The sequence below is a fragment of the Sparus aurata genome, chromosome 23 (genome assembly GCF_900880675.1).
Source record: "Sparus aurata chromosome 23, fSpaAur1.1, whole genome shotgun sequence".
NCBI lineage: Eukaryota > Metazoa > Chordata > Actinopteri > Spariformes > Sparidae > Sparus > Sparus aurata.
In genome coordinates, this window is record NC_044209.1 from 27,379,106 (window position 1) to 27,395,744 (window position 16,639).

General features: G+C 42.4%; 1 protein-coding gene across 2 annotated transcripts; it reads right to left on the reverse strand.

Moving 5' to 3' along the window:
* mmd (monocyte to macrophage differentiation-associated) lies at positions 1-14,100 on the reverse strand. Of its 2 annotated transcripts, none has more exons than XM_030406804.1 (7): positions 13,939-14,100; positions 4,004-4,085; positions 3,760-3,920; positions 2,837-2,911; positions 2,646-2,747; positions 2,053-2,122; positions 1-1,697 (listed from the first exon to the last, which is right to left on the reverse strand). In XM_030406804.1, exons 1-7 carry the CDS (start codon positions 13,974-13,976, stop codon positions 1,494-1,496), a joined length of 732 nt encoding a protein of 243 aa, XP_030262664.1. In that variant the 5' UTR covers positions 13,977-14,100; the 3' UTR covers positions 1-1,493. The 2 variants fall into 2 exon arrangements, with proteins under 2 accessions (XP_030262664.1, XP_030262665.1); XM_030406805.1 differs by lacking the exon at positions 13,939-14,100 and adding an exon at positions 5,189-5,636.
* Between the last annotated feature and the right edge of the window lie 2,539 nt (positions 14,101-16,639).

The window sequence follows — 16,639 nt, forward strand, 5'->3', positions numbered from 1 at the left end:
TGGGGCATGATCGTTTTTGTTTTTTATTGTCACATTAGAAAGGTGATACTCAGTATAGTAGAGGAGCATTCATGTACAGTATATGCAGCACCATTAACAGCCAATGGAACAAACAAGAAGCAGTTTTTTTCCCTGCAAAAGGCGAGGAGCATGTCATCGACAGAACAAAAAAAAACAAAGGACAGAATATACAAACATTACAAAACAGAGTGGTTAAGGAAAATAATTTCAACAAGGACGTCAAAATTAAGAAATATGCAGCCGTTCAGCTTCGCATTTCACTACGAGGAAAGTTTTTTATGAGCCACTGAGCACGTTTACAAAAAAACAAACCATGAGACGAAAAACATGAACGTGAGGTTTCTCCACCTGCGTCAGAATACAAACGGGAAACACTTCTACGTTCTAGTGGTGCGAGTTATAAATCAGTGGAAATGTAATACTGAGCTACAGTACGAAGGTCGTGCACACACACTGTTCACATTAATAACAAAGTGGAAAAGTTCTGTCTCCTGAACTGATTTTCTCTCTCATCGTTTGGCTCATTAATAATAAAAAACAAAACAACAAGTTCACCTTGAAATGCCGTCAGTCACTTTCTCAGCAGAGGGCGCTAAACACTCACAGAAGAAACTGGCTCTCTGAAAACTGAAAACTGCATTTAGAAACACGTCAGGAAAAAAGTAAAAAGAGAAGATGGGTCAACGATGTTTGAAACACTGAATAAAGAATAAATGAAAACAATTAATCAACGCTTGTTGTTTTCCATCAGATCAGGTCAAATCTCCATTAAACTACTGACAAAGGCTGGGAATCAAACCACAACACTATTTGGTACAAAAGTTGGCATCAGGCTCTACTGTACTGTACTTACGCTTTGATTGGATTTAAAGTGAATTTTGCCGGTTTTAATGTTTCTACTCATTCAAAGTTCCTGTACGGCTACTCGTGGGATCTTTGGTTTCTTTTTTGAATGTTTATAGTATCAAAAAATATACATAATTTTGGGTATTGGTACGTAAACCTTTTCTGATGATGATACCCAGCCCTGCTCCTGATACCAGCTGATTTTTTCTTAAGCACCTCATTCGACGTCCCCCACCAGCTGAAATGGATGAATTCTCCAGGTTTTGAAACACAGAATGACCCGCGATGTGGAATGTGACTCGATTCAAGTGATACAAAAAACTGCTATCAAATTTCTCAAACACTCATGAACGGGCCAGGGTTCATTAGAAAAAAGTCTAAACTCCCTCCCTCACTGAAGTTGTACAAAACAGCTTTTTGAAAGTAGCTTTTGTTGGTCAGAAAAAAATCTGTTCTCCATCGTTAGAAAACAGTAAACAATTCACGGTCAGTGTTTTCGTAAACTTTTTGGCTGTCGTCGCAGCTTCAGCGGGCAGTTGAGGGAGTCGGTGTGCAGGGCGCCTTCGCTCGGGCGCACAGGAGGAGGAGGAGGAAGGTGGAGAACCGGCGTCCAGCCCCGGCTGTGGTCACGACTGCAGGAGGGTGTCGGCGCTGGGGGCCTTGTAGAGGTATTTCCAGATGGCGTAGTAGTGCACGGCCGCAGCCAGCGCCACGAACACGTGCCAGATGGCGTGGGCGAAGGGGATGATGCCGTCGCTCTTGAAGAAGAACACGCCGAGGCAGTAGATTAATCCGCCGCAGGCCAGCTCATGAAGCCCCTCGGTGTTGCTCTGCAGGACGGACAAAACAAGACGACAATGCAGGAGAAATGTCAGTTAATGTGTAAATTAAATTGTTCGGTGTGCTGTTTTCACTGGAACCACTAGAGGGCGGCAGGAAGTACAACACAAATTTGACTTGTTGAAGTTTGCTACACAGCAACAGAGCGCCTTCTTATACAGATTGAGATGTGTTCATGAATAAAACTGATGAGAAATAACAGTCATTTTTCTGATAAACAACTTCGGCAAGAAGAGGAAGTGAAACACTCATCGCGCCTCCACCCTGCCGTGTGGAAGACGTGTTACGTGACGTGCAAATAAACTGAATGCGACTGTAAATAATTGAAATGCGTCAGAATATTACCATTGACGCGATGACTGATGCGGGGAAAAAACCCATCGTCAAGTAGAAGGCCAGCTCGACAAGTTTGTATCTGTGAAGACAAACACACACACACAGACAAAACATGTTCACTAATGACAACGTGATCTCAAACTCAAGGCAATTAAGCTGCACGTTAAAAGACTTGTTACTTATTGACGATAAAAAGAGCTTTTCTTGGCAGGTCACGAGGACCCTGGCAGGTTGTTGTGACAACCTCCCGCATGGGGCAACACTCAGGGCGTAACAGGTGTTAACACTCAGTCGGAGCACGTAACTGTGACTGAGCACAAACAATGAATTAAATAAAAACTCGCCAAACCTGCCTTAAAACGTCCCCTAGTCTACAGAATCAAAACAGAACACCAGAGAGGCAGTGAGGCGAGTCGAATCACATTTTCAAAAACAACCGATTCATGACTGTTATCATCTTTAACATCAGATAGTCGAATGAGACATTTAACAAAAGAGCTGCTGCACAGTTAGCTCACAGACTTTCTCAATGATCCTGACAGTTACATGTAATTATCACAAATAAACAACCACTTGTTGCTCCAGCTGTAAAATGAACTCACTTTTCATGATAGTTGAAGACATAAATGGTTCCAGCAGCAGCCATGAGCCACACAAACCAGCGCATGTGTGCTGCTAGAGGGCCCAATTCACGCAGGTTCAACCTGAGAACAAAAACATATGAATCAACATTCATCCTCCAGATGTGACACCAGCCCTTCTGAGTACATACAGTTCTCTGTGAGACACTCACCAAGGTGTGTAGGAGGCAGCGATGAAGAAATAGATGACCACCCTGTCACACATGTGGAAACAATGTTCCACAGACCTGAAACGACAAACAGGTGGACCGGTTAGTTCTCGTTGACTCAGGGAGTGCAACGCAGAAACATTATTTGCATATCTTGTTACACAAGAAGAGACGTCAGGTTTCGCTAAAGACAGCTGATTATCTCAAGTTAAATACGTGAAGATGCTGATACAAATGAACTTTAACTGAGAGCTGATGGAGGAGGCAGAGAAGGTGAGGAGCGATAGAAACAGAGGTAAAACAAGAGTGAACAGACGAGCGTTAACTCGATGGAGAGCGTTCCGGTGTTGGAGAAAAAAACGGCGTTCGTTCTACGAGATGAGAAAGTAAGAAAACCTGCTTCTTATTTATACGACTGGATGTTTTCAGAGCACTGAGATCAGAGTTTCCAGGTCAAACATTCGGACATTAGCCAGGCTGATAGATGGACACTTGGTGCTAACACTATCTTTGGACACTTGGATGAAACTGCCGAAACAGGTAAAACATGTAAGAACAACAACATAATCTCAGGGTTTCTCCTCCAGAAAACACCAGATATTTCGACAAATTGTGACGTGAACGCTTCATCCATTGAACTGGAAACTGGAAACCAACAAACACAGCCACAGCGGGAGGCTAGAGATGCAAACACATGCAAATATCTCTGACAACAGTGAGGTATCAGTGCAGTGTTGTTATTCCCACACAGGGACTCCAAAATCTAAATCACAGACCGCCTCTCAGTAAATTATTGATTTCACTCTAAATATTAAAAAAGGAAAATCTGTCCGCGTCCCTCTCTCGTTTGTCGTTGTCCTCATATATTATGTATACAAGTGTGAGTACGTTCTGTGTGTACGGTTGTAATGTCAGCTCGTACTCACCTCATGTGACTCCTCTTCCAGGTGATGATATGAAACACAGTGGAGACCAGGAAGAGGGCACACAGGCCCATGCCGTACACCCAGGCAGTGATCCTCTCCCAGCCGGTGTCTGACAGACGATGCAGCAGCGCCATGCCCACGAAGGCCGGCATGATGAGGAGCTGATGAAGAAAAATCACACAACCGTTACAACGACATATCTCAGATTACTGTGTGTCTTAAAAAATACATTCAAGCCGCTCACCGCATGAGTGTAGCAGTTTGCAGCATGCTCATAGCAGGTGGGCTGGTAGCGGCAGTTAGCAGCGGCTCGTCTGTTCATGAACCTGAAACACACGAAAACACACAATTAAACAACCGTGGATGGATGAATCACAAGTGTGCAGCTTCTTACAAACCAAACCCATCGATCTGAATCAGAAGGGAAGGAAGTTTTATACATTTTCTCTGCAGTATAGATGTTTCAGGCTTACTGACACGGAGGTTTTCCTCATACAAGGGATTTCTCTTGGTAGTTTGGTGCATAATGATCAAAACAAAACACAGTAAGACAGACGATAAACTAAGTATTTCAAGTCAAGAATGGAAATTTACTATCAAAACAAGTGTGCCAAAATAATCCAAAGGTTTTTCGTTAATGTAACACATCAAGTCTTAGATAAAAACACAGGACAGAGATGTCACATTAATGACTAAATGAAACAACTGAGAGAAAATATAATCTTTACGGTCAGTTAAAACCATGCTTTAACTTTAATAAGACACGACTAGAGCCACAACAATTATTCCATTAAATGATGAGTCTATTGTCAGGAAACAAACACCTACTACTTTGATCATTTTAACATCATTTTATCTGTTATTTCTGGAAGTACATAAAGAGTCTTTTGGTATTTTTAATCGTTGGTTGGACAAAAAAGTGATGTGAAACTTGACTTTCTGATGAGCATTTCCATTATAATGCCTTGTAACTTGTTGATCACGACTTCCTTAAAAGTGTTTCTGCACATCACCATCTAAATTAAATGATATAAATAATACTAACAGCACATTCAGTACTTTTGAGTTAACAGACAATTCTACTGCTTAAATTTAGAGCTGTTATATATTATTTTATTCTGTGCTTTTATGATTTAGTTCATTACACATTGAAGTGTTTCATTGAGTAATGTGTTTGACCTACTGAAGTTGCAACTATCATCTTGTGCACCAAACCCCATTCAAAAAGTTCTCAATTTAACGCTGCACCGTTGGTTTCTTTAGCTAACATGACACATCTACACAGGAACTTCAACCGTTTCTGAGAGACAAACAGGTTTGTGTTAACGGACACACCTGACTAACGTTACCTCACCGTCACTCTCCGTCAGTCGTCGTCTTAACAAACCCAAAACACGATGTTTGACAGAGATTTGTGTGTTTCACCCACCTCTGAAAGCTGTTTACTCTCTTCATTTCAGAGCCTTATTCGCCACAGGGAGCAAAGAAAATGGTCAGCAAACGGCGGCGAACAAAGGAGCTACAAAACGCTGCTTTACAAAAGGGGAATAATAAAACAATAAAGTGTCCTGACAACCAAAGGAAACGGAAGGCCTAGCATGAGCTAACGTGATGCTACTCATAAGCTAGCTAACTTTCACTACAGCTAACGTTACAAGGCACCGGCAGCATTAATACTCCTACTACATAGGCACCATTTTAGCCTTTTTCTTAATATCATTCTGTGACAAATACTGGCTCACTGCCTCGTCTTCAAGCTTGAAATATCCATAAGCGGCAGCGGCAGCCAGGACAAACCGAAAAAAAGACCCCTGCAAGCTCGCAGCTCCGCCGGTCAGTGACAGGCTGCTCCCCGCTGAGCCGCTCAAATATGATTTCTTTTTTTGTGCCCCACCGCCCAAACAGTGGTGAGACGTCGAGTGACGGCCGCGTGAGCCAATGAGCAGCGAGATAACCTGCGCACTGGCCAATCGGGTGTTAGGTGGGCGGTGTCCTGTAAAGAGGAGCAACAGTCACATTCTGGTTGTGCTAAAACTGCAGATTTAGCACGTCAGCGTTCATGAGAAACAAATAAATAACATTTGATTTTTTACAAATTATACATTATTTATTTATTTTTCTAACATTTCATTGAACACTTTATCCTCTCTCTGTTGTAGGAAGTGGTTTCTGATTTTTTATAATTTTTTTTTTTACTTTTAAACACCAACTTTAAACGTTGTCATGTGAACAAAACATTGTTTTCTAAAATAATAAAATAACCTCCACATTGCTACCTTTTCTGATTATGGTCCAAGTTGTGACAAATGGTTGAAAAAAAATAAATACATAAAAAAAAAAATCATCTTTATATATCAGATATAATGAGATCATTTAATGAAATCTGCACTGAGTTGATGGATTGTTGTAAAACACTTAATTAATTAATCAATTAGGCCTGTTTAATAAATAAAACTGCACTTGATGGTTTTCCAGACAGTGAAACACTCGAAATAACCTCTTTTAATTAATTATTTAACATGTGAACCTGCAGAATTCATTATTTATTAAAAAGTTGGATCCATTAGCGTTTGTTAATGAGGAGGAAAAACAACAGGGATTTCTGGCAGCCTGTAAACCCTGCTGTTATTAATGATTGTTTTGTATAGGACTGCAGCTAATGATTATTTTGAATATAGCGATCAATCTGCTGATAAATGCCAAACACCCAGAGCACAAAGTGACACCTTAACAATGATTGTTTAGTCTTAAACAGTCCAAAAAGTCCTTAAAGTTACTCAGACGATTATCAAAATAGTTTCAATAATAATATCTACATAAAAATTTAAAAAAAACTTTGTCTTTTTCTGGCAAATAAATACAAAAAAGTGCAGGGAGGGACTGTATTATCATTTGATCACAATTTTGTCATACTTTTGTACTGATAGTTTGGTTAAAGACAAAAAATTATATTTTATAAGCTTTTCATGTATTTTGGGAGCAAAAATCTAAATGACAAACGTCACTAAAGCTGTGTAAATGTATTAAATACTTGAGTAAATGTACTTTACATCCCCGGTACTGACCCGGTCTCATCCAGCATGTTCTGTCAAACAAACCTGCTCTTTGTAACACAGTGTTACATAAGATTCATAACATTCACCGTGAACTGAAACTAACGGATGCTTCCACTCAATTCAATGTATCTTACAACTAAACCACTTTGAAAAAAACTGTCGCCCTAGATAGAAAGACGCCATTTTTTCCTGGGACAGAAATGTGTACATCTGGTTTGTAAATGAGGAAGTCGCAGCGAGAAATCAGTGATTCATGGCGGGAGACGAAGTGACAGAGGCGGACAGTGAACTGCACACAGTCGGTGTCACGCTGTCGCAGCTCGGTTGCATAATAGTGCTGTAACTTGATCGGTGACTCTGAGATATAACAGAGGCTTTATGTAAGACCAAAGTGCAATCCTCCTCAGGCTTAATGAAGTTCATGCTGTGAATGTTGCCGCAAGCCACCAGAGAAAGAGAGAGCGAGAGAACCAGCTGAGCCTGCTGATCTCTGACAAATGTTCTCTTCTAGAAGAACATGACCACTTTTTCTCTTAAATTACAAGCACTGATCCACAATAATAAGGCTCAGAAATTCATAGAAAAGCTGATTAAATGGATGTCTTTGTGGTGGCAGAGAATGGGATTGATCCAGACAAAGAGAGAGCTCATTGTCCGACAAAGGGAGGCCCACATGTCAGAGGACAGTGTCTCCTTGTTTCTGGCGTCGGTCTGCGCTGCTTCATTAACACCTCTGATGTGACACGGACCTGAGAGCTGCAGGTCGGCTGCAGCGTCACAGCAGGTCGGGATATCTTTGTTTGCTGCTGGACGTCAACGCTGAGTGTTTCTCTGGTGTTTAAACATCACAACCGCAGCTGTATCAGCTTACACCTGCACGTGTGAGCAGACCGGGATTCATGGGAAGTTGTTTTTACTTTGATTGATTGTCGTCGTGTTGTGGGTTACTACATTTTAAAAAGAAATGTTGATTTCCTACCACACATTCTCCTCTGCTAATCACCCACAATGCAATTTGATCAACGACGCCTCAGCCAGAGATTCAGGTGTTTTTATGCTAGTAGCTTTGAGCCTCAGGAATAAATATGGGTTAGATTTAGGCACAACAACCACTAAGTTAGCATAAGAACATTTCCTAAATTACCCTGGTTCTGTCACAACAAACACGGCTAGAAATTATCCTGATGTCTCGTTAAAATCAATAATTTTTGTTGGACTTAAAAGACATCACTTAAGGATATTTAGCAGACGACACACAGGTTCCTCTGGAGTCAAACTTTGTCTAGACTTGAAAAAAGTTCCCTTTTAACTGGGATCGGTTCTGTTCTGCCAGTTGAACAGAGCTTCTAACAGCAGGACAATTCACACCCTCAGTCTGGATTAAACTCCTGCACCGATCCACTCCGATTGAGGCCCGTATGAGGGACAAGTTCAGGCCTGTTCTCCCTGTAAACCTGTATTCTTGTACCAGGCTACAAACTGCAGCGTCACTCTGACTGTCCGTCAGTTGTTGGTAATGTGACTGTCTCTTAATTAATGTTTCTGCTTCCATGAGCCATCATGTTATTCGATGATAAGCTCCACCCGACATCTGCGTGAACACACAGTTTGTCTAATCAGGCAGAATAACTGCAAACACCTGTGAGGGTGTGAACAGCTTCACTCCTTTCTTGGCCAGAATCCTCTTAAAATGAGACATATTGTTGTCAGAAAAGAAGAATTATGACTTATGGATGAACAAGTTAAAGTCAGCTGTGCTGTTCTTAGAAACTAGTCATCCATAAATGTTCAGAAACATCAGTGTAGTGTGTTTTTGAATACGCAGTTGGAACTTATTTGGGTTTACCAAACACCATAAACCAATATGAATGATAAAGGACTAATAATCTGTCCTATATCAAACATAATAGGACAACTGTCGAGTAAACTAACACCTCGTCCACACGTATACAGATATTTGTCCCCTCTCTCTGAATAAAAATCCGTCTACACGACCTTCTTTGTCATCAGGCGGCGATACAGTCAAACAGTGCCGTGGTTTGTGCCTCACTGCAAACCAAAACAACAACCGTTATGTGTGAGTTTGGGAGATAAATAGAGCAAAATATCGTCTGTACTCGTCCAAACAGTCCTCAGAAGAAGACAAAGAGGAGAAAGCACCTGAGGCGGCGCTCTGATGGATATTTAACACGTTGTGACACAAAACCGACTCTAATCATACGACGACCTCGAGTTTTTTTTTTCCAGTGACGTGAACGGTTGCCGTAAGGTCAAGTTGTAAACATCCTTTCCCTTTCCGTCCGTCTAACTTGGCGCCGGGCCCTCCAGAACCCACCTGTTCACCGGGCTCCTGGTCCTCCCGCACACTCGTTACCTCATCTGGCCTCAGCACATAAATATCTGACACTTTGCTCGCTCATGTTCGACAGCTGCCTTCTGTCCCAGACTTCAGTTCGTGTCACCGACAACTTCACACTGATTGTTCTTGCTCTGATGAATAAAATAAAAAATAATAAATGCTTCCTGCTTCTTTTGGTTTAGGTGGCTGACGGAAGTGAATGTAGGCTACGGGACAGATACGCAGCGTATACGGTGGGAGTGCCTTCAGAATGAAAGAGGCTTTATGTACACATGTGACCCGAGGGTTAAACAGCTTTGTAATTGGTTTACTGTTTCATGCTAGAATGCAGCGACCGTAGTTAACCCGCAGTGTGGAAATGAATTCAGAGGGGAATCATGAGAGACTTTGGATCAACGAATCCTAAGTGCTCTGATGTGACGTCGTCTTCTAATCGTCCTTTATGGATTTTATTGTTTCTTTCTCTTTCGTTTTTTCTGTGATCTTGCACGTTTTATGGCTTTTATTCCCGACCTCATATTATCTTTTTGTGTTTGTACGCTTTCCGAGTGTTTATTCTGTAATATTATCTTCCTGATTTTCTTGCTTTTGCTTTGTAAATTCAGACTTTAAAGGTGCTATATCTATAAACTTTAAAAAGTATTGGAAAATATACGATAACTGACATTATGCTTTTATATTTCTGCACTGTTTAATCGTTGGGTTGGAAGAAATCAGTATATTTAGGTCAGCAGCTTTGTTCTGCACTGTTCCGTCGTATCTGAGTTAATTAATCTTTCAGTTAACAACCTGAGCCGGCGTTGCTTTATAGTCGGAGAACACGGCGGTGCGTCTGGCCGAGGGTAACAGAGTGCAGCCGCCCTCCTCGACTCACTTTACACCTGAGTGTCACCGACACAACTTCACCTTCACGTTGAAGCGTGACGGACATTCGATCGGAAAGATTCTCGTCTCTGTTACACACAAAGACGCATTTCGTTGTACACTGAGTGTGTTTCTTTAACTGAGCATTAAACAATAAACGCTCTGATTTTGACTTCACATCGTTTGATATCTGACTGGATTCACACATTCACAGCCCTGTCGATCATCCACGGTCCACATGAAGTTGCTCTTGTTCTTTTTGGACACGACCAGAATAATTTGATGACTTTGAGATTAGTCGACCTTGTGTTGAAGATTTGTCTCTGCTACCGAGGAATGAGTGACTTTGTTCAAATCCTGGAGAGGCTTTCAAAGATTAACCAGCACCAGTGGAATTGTTTGCTCTGGCTCCAGAAGGAAGAGGAAGTGCGTCTGCTCGTGTTTGACTGCAGATTCCCAGAATAAGTCGACAACTTAAATCCTCCTGAAAAGCTGTTTCCCAAAGTAACTTTATGTTGCATTTCAGTGCGACAGATTCTGGTGAACACAAAATGTAGTCTGAGAAATATTCAACAACAGCCGACTCATAAATTCTGACGTATTGTTATAAATTAAGGTATCTGGAATATTTAACATTAGCTCTACATTTAGCTTTAGTGACACTTTTATATTTTAGTACTTAAAGCCACGACAAGAACTGGTTATTAAAACAATCTCAATCTCAATTGAAGCAAACGAGAAATCATCAGCGAGAAGATTTATTTAGATTTTCTTAACGCGCATACAGACTGGTAGAGGGCTGTGTTTCCATTTCCACCAGGTGAAATTACAGTGAGTATTGTGTTAGCCAGGTAAAAAATGGTTGAAACACGACCACTTTTGTCCACAGCGGGCCTCCAAAATCAACAAAATACGAAAAAGATCCTTGTGTTAGCTTTACGTAGGCTATATTTTAATGCTAATACTTTACTTTCTATGAGGTTGAACTTCTGCTGAGTACTTCTACCACCCCCAGTGATTCCATACATTGTTTACAATAACATCTTTTTAAAAAGCAACCAGTTTTTAGCCTCACATCATCCAAGGTCTTTGTCTTCAGATGGTGTTGAAATATATACGGTACTGTCTGAAGATGGAGGTCAGTTGAACAGCAGAATAAATACAAAATTAAAAGGTCCACTCCAAGTTGAGCCATTTAAAATAACTTATAAATAACATGTGATTTATTTATATCATATAAAGTATTTATAAACTTTTTGTCTGATCTTTTCCGCCGACCTATTTTATGAATGAGCTCCATTAACTGCACATTTCTGAGAAGTAGCAGGATTACTCTGAGCTCGTCCAGGTTTCTCTCTATGTTTACTGTTAAGAGCTCTCAGAGCTGCGAGATCTATTTCTGTTGGATGTTGGCAGCACAAACTGGATTCAACACCTCTTCCTCTGCTCTCTTATTCTGAGAGACTCTAGTTTGACCTATACTTTTGTTTCCTGGAAGGCAAATTCAGGATGTACAGACTCCAAACATCGCTGATGGATCCTCAGACGTGACGCAAACAACCAGGTTCTGCTGCAACTTGAGAGCCTTCATGTAAATTGTGTGAATGTTGGGTTATCAACAGATCGACATGTCACTGTATATTCATTAAATATGTGTTTAATTCAAGAACTAACTAAAAATGAAATTAAATGATCAACAGAATAAGAAGAATTAAGGTTTCTGTCTTCATGTAGACACGCGGCATGCTAACGTTCTAGCCCCGACCCACCCTGTGTCCAAACACCGCTAACTGTACAGCTAACTGAGCTAACGTTAGCTACTTGAGTAGTCAGCAGTGAACACTTGCAAACAGCAAACTTGCAAAATGAGAAATAAGTAAGTAAGTGTATAAACTTGCCTGATTTATGTTAGGATAGTTTGCACGCTAGGCTAACAAGCTAATGCGGGTAAATACACACAAATATAAAAAACAATATATTACAGGCTTAACTTCCGTTCTAGTGCTTTCATTTCGGTGCAGAGCTTAGTTCAGACGTAACCAACAGGATTATTGTATCTCTAGGAAATGTTCGCGCTCTTAGAATTATCGTAAGAATGTTTTTCCATCTGGGAAAATTCAAGTTGCCGGTTTGACGTCATATGACACCGAAACTCGGCGGACGAAAGTAAACGTGTGGTTGACGGTAAGAAACTTTAACCAAAGTCATGTTTTTTACAGTCATAGTCAGTGGCGTACGCAGACTTTTTGAAGGGCAGGGGCGAAAAGAAGGGCACTTTAGCGCGTGTTTTGGCTCCCAAGAGGGCAGTTTATCATGTTTTAACCAGCCAAGGGGGCAGTTTAGTGTGTTTTGCCAACCAAGAGGGCACTTTAGCGTGCGTTTTGGCTCTCAGGAGGGCACTTTAGCGTGCGTTTTAGCTCTCAGGAGGGCACTTTAGCGTGTGTTTTTCAACAATTGGGCCACAAGCCAGTGCACATCAGTGGTCATAGTATTGTTTCCTTTGCTCTTCCTTGTCACTGGAAACAGTTGTACACGTGTTATTTTGGCGTCCATGTTGCTCCTCCATTCCGACATCGAGCAATTTCCCAACTCGGGAATTCGTACCATAAAACTCCAATCATGGGTCTTTTTCAAGAGGCTGTTTTGATGACTTATCTCTGCGTGTCTGTTGGGGAAAGCTTGTGTCTTTTACTCCATATTTCATATCGGACATCAGGAGTTTTCTCTCAGTAAAGTTTACAGATAGCTCAGTTAAACCTGATCCTTAGTTAAGACGCCTCTGCTTTGATTTGAGACCCTCTGACAGGCCGGCTAATCAGTGTGACTCGCCACATCGCCGTACAGATTACAACATGGCGCCGCACGCAAGATCGTCTACAATGAGCGACCTGTGAAACAGCCTGGACAGGAGCAGGAAGCCAAATGTAATCGACGAGTTAAGTCGAAGCCGAGGCCACTTAGAGAATATATATCGAGCGCATTAGAGGAGAAATCGATCGTAGCAAGTTCTCATCAGGATTTATTGGTCAGTTTATTCATCCTGAACTGAGGAAACGTCCGTGTGGAGTCGTATCAACTGTACTCTGCTGACTGATTAAACACACTTGTCGTGTTCATTCTAGCTTACACAAAGCCTTGTTTGCATGTTGATGCGCCTTATCTGCACTCGAGCGATACGAGAGACGAAGAGAAAAGCATTTTTCCTCACGCTGACGAAATGTTTCCGCCGTGTTCTCGCTCGTGGAGTGCGAGGTAGCTTTAGCCCTGAATGGATCACAGGGGTTAACATCCTCCTGCCGTGATTACACGTCTCGAAATAAGACCGTAGACGCTGGAAGTCAGGACCTTGATGGGGAGAGATCTCACCCAGCTGTCTGTCGCTTTCTCAAACCCTTCCATGCACATCACACTTCCTCGAGTTATGCAAGGGGTCAGCGTCGATCCAGACTTAACCAAATGTTGAACACTAATCCCCGAATGAGAGCCAATCAGGAGCAATTTAGCTTTTATTTCGATAGAGTAGTTAAAGCCGAGATAATAGTTTAAGTGCATGTCGGAGAAGAAGAGGAGCAAAGTCCAAAGAGTTCAACGAGCGTTCGCTTATCTTGTTTGTTTTGTAAAAGATCATTTAAAATCTTAAAAACGCCACAAAATTCAGGACAAAGTGAAGTTTCTGTTCTACTACACTCCTCCGTGTGTTTTCCTAACGCTAACCTTAATCCTAAACCTCTCCCCCGCTCAGTCCGCCAACACAGCACAACAGAAATGCCCTCTTTATTCCCTGTGCTTTATCAGTTGTGACACTTCCTCTCCACAGCAGACTGCAGGCTTTGGCTTGAGATCCTGAGATAAAGAGGGATTTCACATGCATACAACACAACACATGTCACTCTCCCTTACCGTGCCAGTCTGGTCATGTGTAGGTCAAATCCAAACATCGTCCAGAGGAACTGTAAAAAGAAACAAACGTACAAAAGAAACGAAAGAAAAAAAAAAGAGTCATGTATGTACAAAGTCCGCCGAGTCTCGCTCAGACCATCGTGCTCTTCTTCTCCCGGAAGTCCGCATGCGTCGGCTCGTGGTAGGTCGTGATCATGTTGGCCGTGTCCCACCGACCTGGAGCTGGAGAGCTCTGCATCACCACCAGCCTGATGGGCGACTGAGTCGGCTGCGGGTCCGGGGCGTACTCCTTCGTGGGATCTTTGCCCCGGCAGTCGTACATGATACACGATATCAGGAAGACCAGGAGCAAGATAACGTAGCTGGCGATGAGGATGCAAAGGTTCAAAGTGACGGGGTCGATCTCCTGGTAGTTCTCCAGAAAGCCCATGGTGCCTGCTTCATGCTGGGCGGCCCTGAGGCCTCGCAGAACCAGCACCTCGGAGGCCTCGGAGGACGGTGGATGTTCTGCTGCTACAGACGGAGAAACTCTAAAACGAGCCTGGCGACAGCAGGGCGCTCTCCCTCTCTATCCTCTTCAATCTGTCTCCCTACTGTCCTCCCCCGCTCTCCCTCCCTCCCTCCATCCTCTCTGCCTCAGCTTCTGTCTCTCACCTCTCCGTTTCAGATGAGCGCCGCGGATACGTGGCTTTGTGGTAAAAATACTTTAATCCGCAACCACCACTCCTCCAGCCTCGAAATTCCAGCGATCGATGGCTCCCTTTAATAACTTAAGCCTCAGCTGTAACTCAGCAACTGTGACAGCAGATTTCTGCGTTACATCATCTGCGAGCAAATGAACATTAATTACTGTGTATGTGCCGTATTTGAGTGCATGTTCATGTGTGTGTGTGTGTGTGTGTGTGTGTGTGTGTGGCGTAATCTTAATCTTGATTGTGAGTGGGGATTGACAGAGGAAGCCATCTGGCTCAATAGAGGCCACGACTAAAAAGCCACTCAGAACATGCTAACATGCTAACAGCAGAGGACGTTGAAGGAGCGAAGGATGTTTTTCTCTCTAAAATCTAAAATCTCTGACCTCATATTATTTCTGTGGAACGTGTAATCTGGACAGATTACAGAAACCCTCCTTCGTGTACATGTGAGTGTGTGTCACACTCCTTGTTGGAAGCTACCGGGGAATCAGAGACGGGATTATCAAGCAAACTCCTCGTTTGATTTAATCTCTGTTGATGGATGACAATGCTCACCATATGTGCAGGTGCAGGACAGGCATCAAAAAAATGTGTGTTTGTGTCGGGAAAGACGACACTTTGAGTTTTGAAATCTCAACAGGTCGTCTGTGTGTGTTGATGTTGTGCAGAGATCAGACGGTTAAAGTGAGACAGCAGAGGGCAGCAATTAGCAACGTTAGCAGCGGGAGGAGAGGCAGAAGAAGCAGAGGTGGAGGATGAACTTTGGCCCAGACAAGAAGGAGGAGCGGGGGAACAAATAAAGCAATAACTCACACTGACGTCCACATTAAATACAGCGTTTAGTGTGCGTGTCGTTTCTTTTTACACTTTGGACCGTCTGCATAATGTGTCTATTGACAGTGTTGTTCTGCACAGGAAGTGGTGACATGGCTCCAGAAACAATATATCAATAAAACATGTAGTGGATGAAAGAACTACGGAAGCCCTGAAGGTCAAGAGAGAATTAGTTCTTTAGGGTGGCACATCGATCTGATCTGAGGATCCAGATGTTGTTTTTTTCACTCGGATTCACACATGAAGTGAAATAACATGTTGAAATCAGGTCCGACCTTCTGTAGTTGTCATGTTGCACCATTTCATCCACAATTACAAAGAAATCAACCAGATTTATTCGCAATTTTTTGAAACAACACGTCTTAACTACAATATAAAATGCCGAAAGGTTTGAACTTTTGCTGCAGATGTCATTTACCAGAAATAATACGTCCAAATACTTTTACTCATACAACACAGAAACTGAAAAAGACTTAATGTTCTTGACCTAACGTAAACAGGGCAAGCATGAAATCCGACACTAATCTCCTGCTGAACATAATGTCTCCCGCTATATAACAGTGAGGTCGGGCAGCAGATGCACACATCACATCTGCAGAGCTCACAATGACCTCACTCCTCTCTCGATGCTGTCACTGTAATCCCTCTGTACGTCCAGGAAACTGGTGTTAGCAGCCAAAGGCTTGACCCCGATCCTGCCCGACCTCCCTCCAACCACAGCTCCAGCTCCGGCGATGGGGAGGGAGCTCCGTGACCTGCGACCTCACTGACGAATCATCCGTCAGTGAAACGCGATGACCCTCCGTGCGTCACCAGGACTCAGCATCTGGTAGTGCGCTCTGCAGAGTCACCGACGGCCGCATCATTCTCCCACTTTTTTCGAAATATCCTCATAAAACACATCACAGTTCGCTCATCGTGATTCATCGTGTTTCGCGTTACAATGGGGATTATAAAGAAGGCTTCACAACACATAAATCTGGATTAAGTGACTCCGGGGAAACATATTTCTGTCTCGGATTCATAAAAGTTGATCTGATTTACAACATAAGTCACTTCCTCTTGTGATTTTGTGAGATAATACACAGAATACACCACTCTCTAAAGAGGATCCATCAATAATCAGACATTAAATCTTTGTATTCTCTCTTTCTTTCACATCTTCTAGACTT

What these genes read in the sequence shown, in the direction of transcription:
- mmd (XM_030406804.1), bottom strand. Translation starts at nt 13,976, where the DNA reads ATGTTTGGATTTGACCTACACATGACCAGACTGGCACG. An exon ending in CAAACTGCTACACTCATGCG is followed by an intron (nt 3,921 to 4,003) that starts GTGAGCGGCTTG and finishes TTTCTTCATCAG; the next exon opens with CTCCTCATCATGCCGGCCTT. An exon ending in GTCTTCAACTATCATGAAAA is followed by an intron (nt 2,123 to 2,645) that starts GTGAGTTCATTT and finishes TTGTCTTCACAG; the next exon opens with ATACAAACTTGTCGAGCTGG.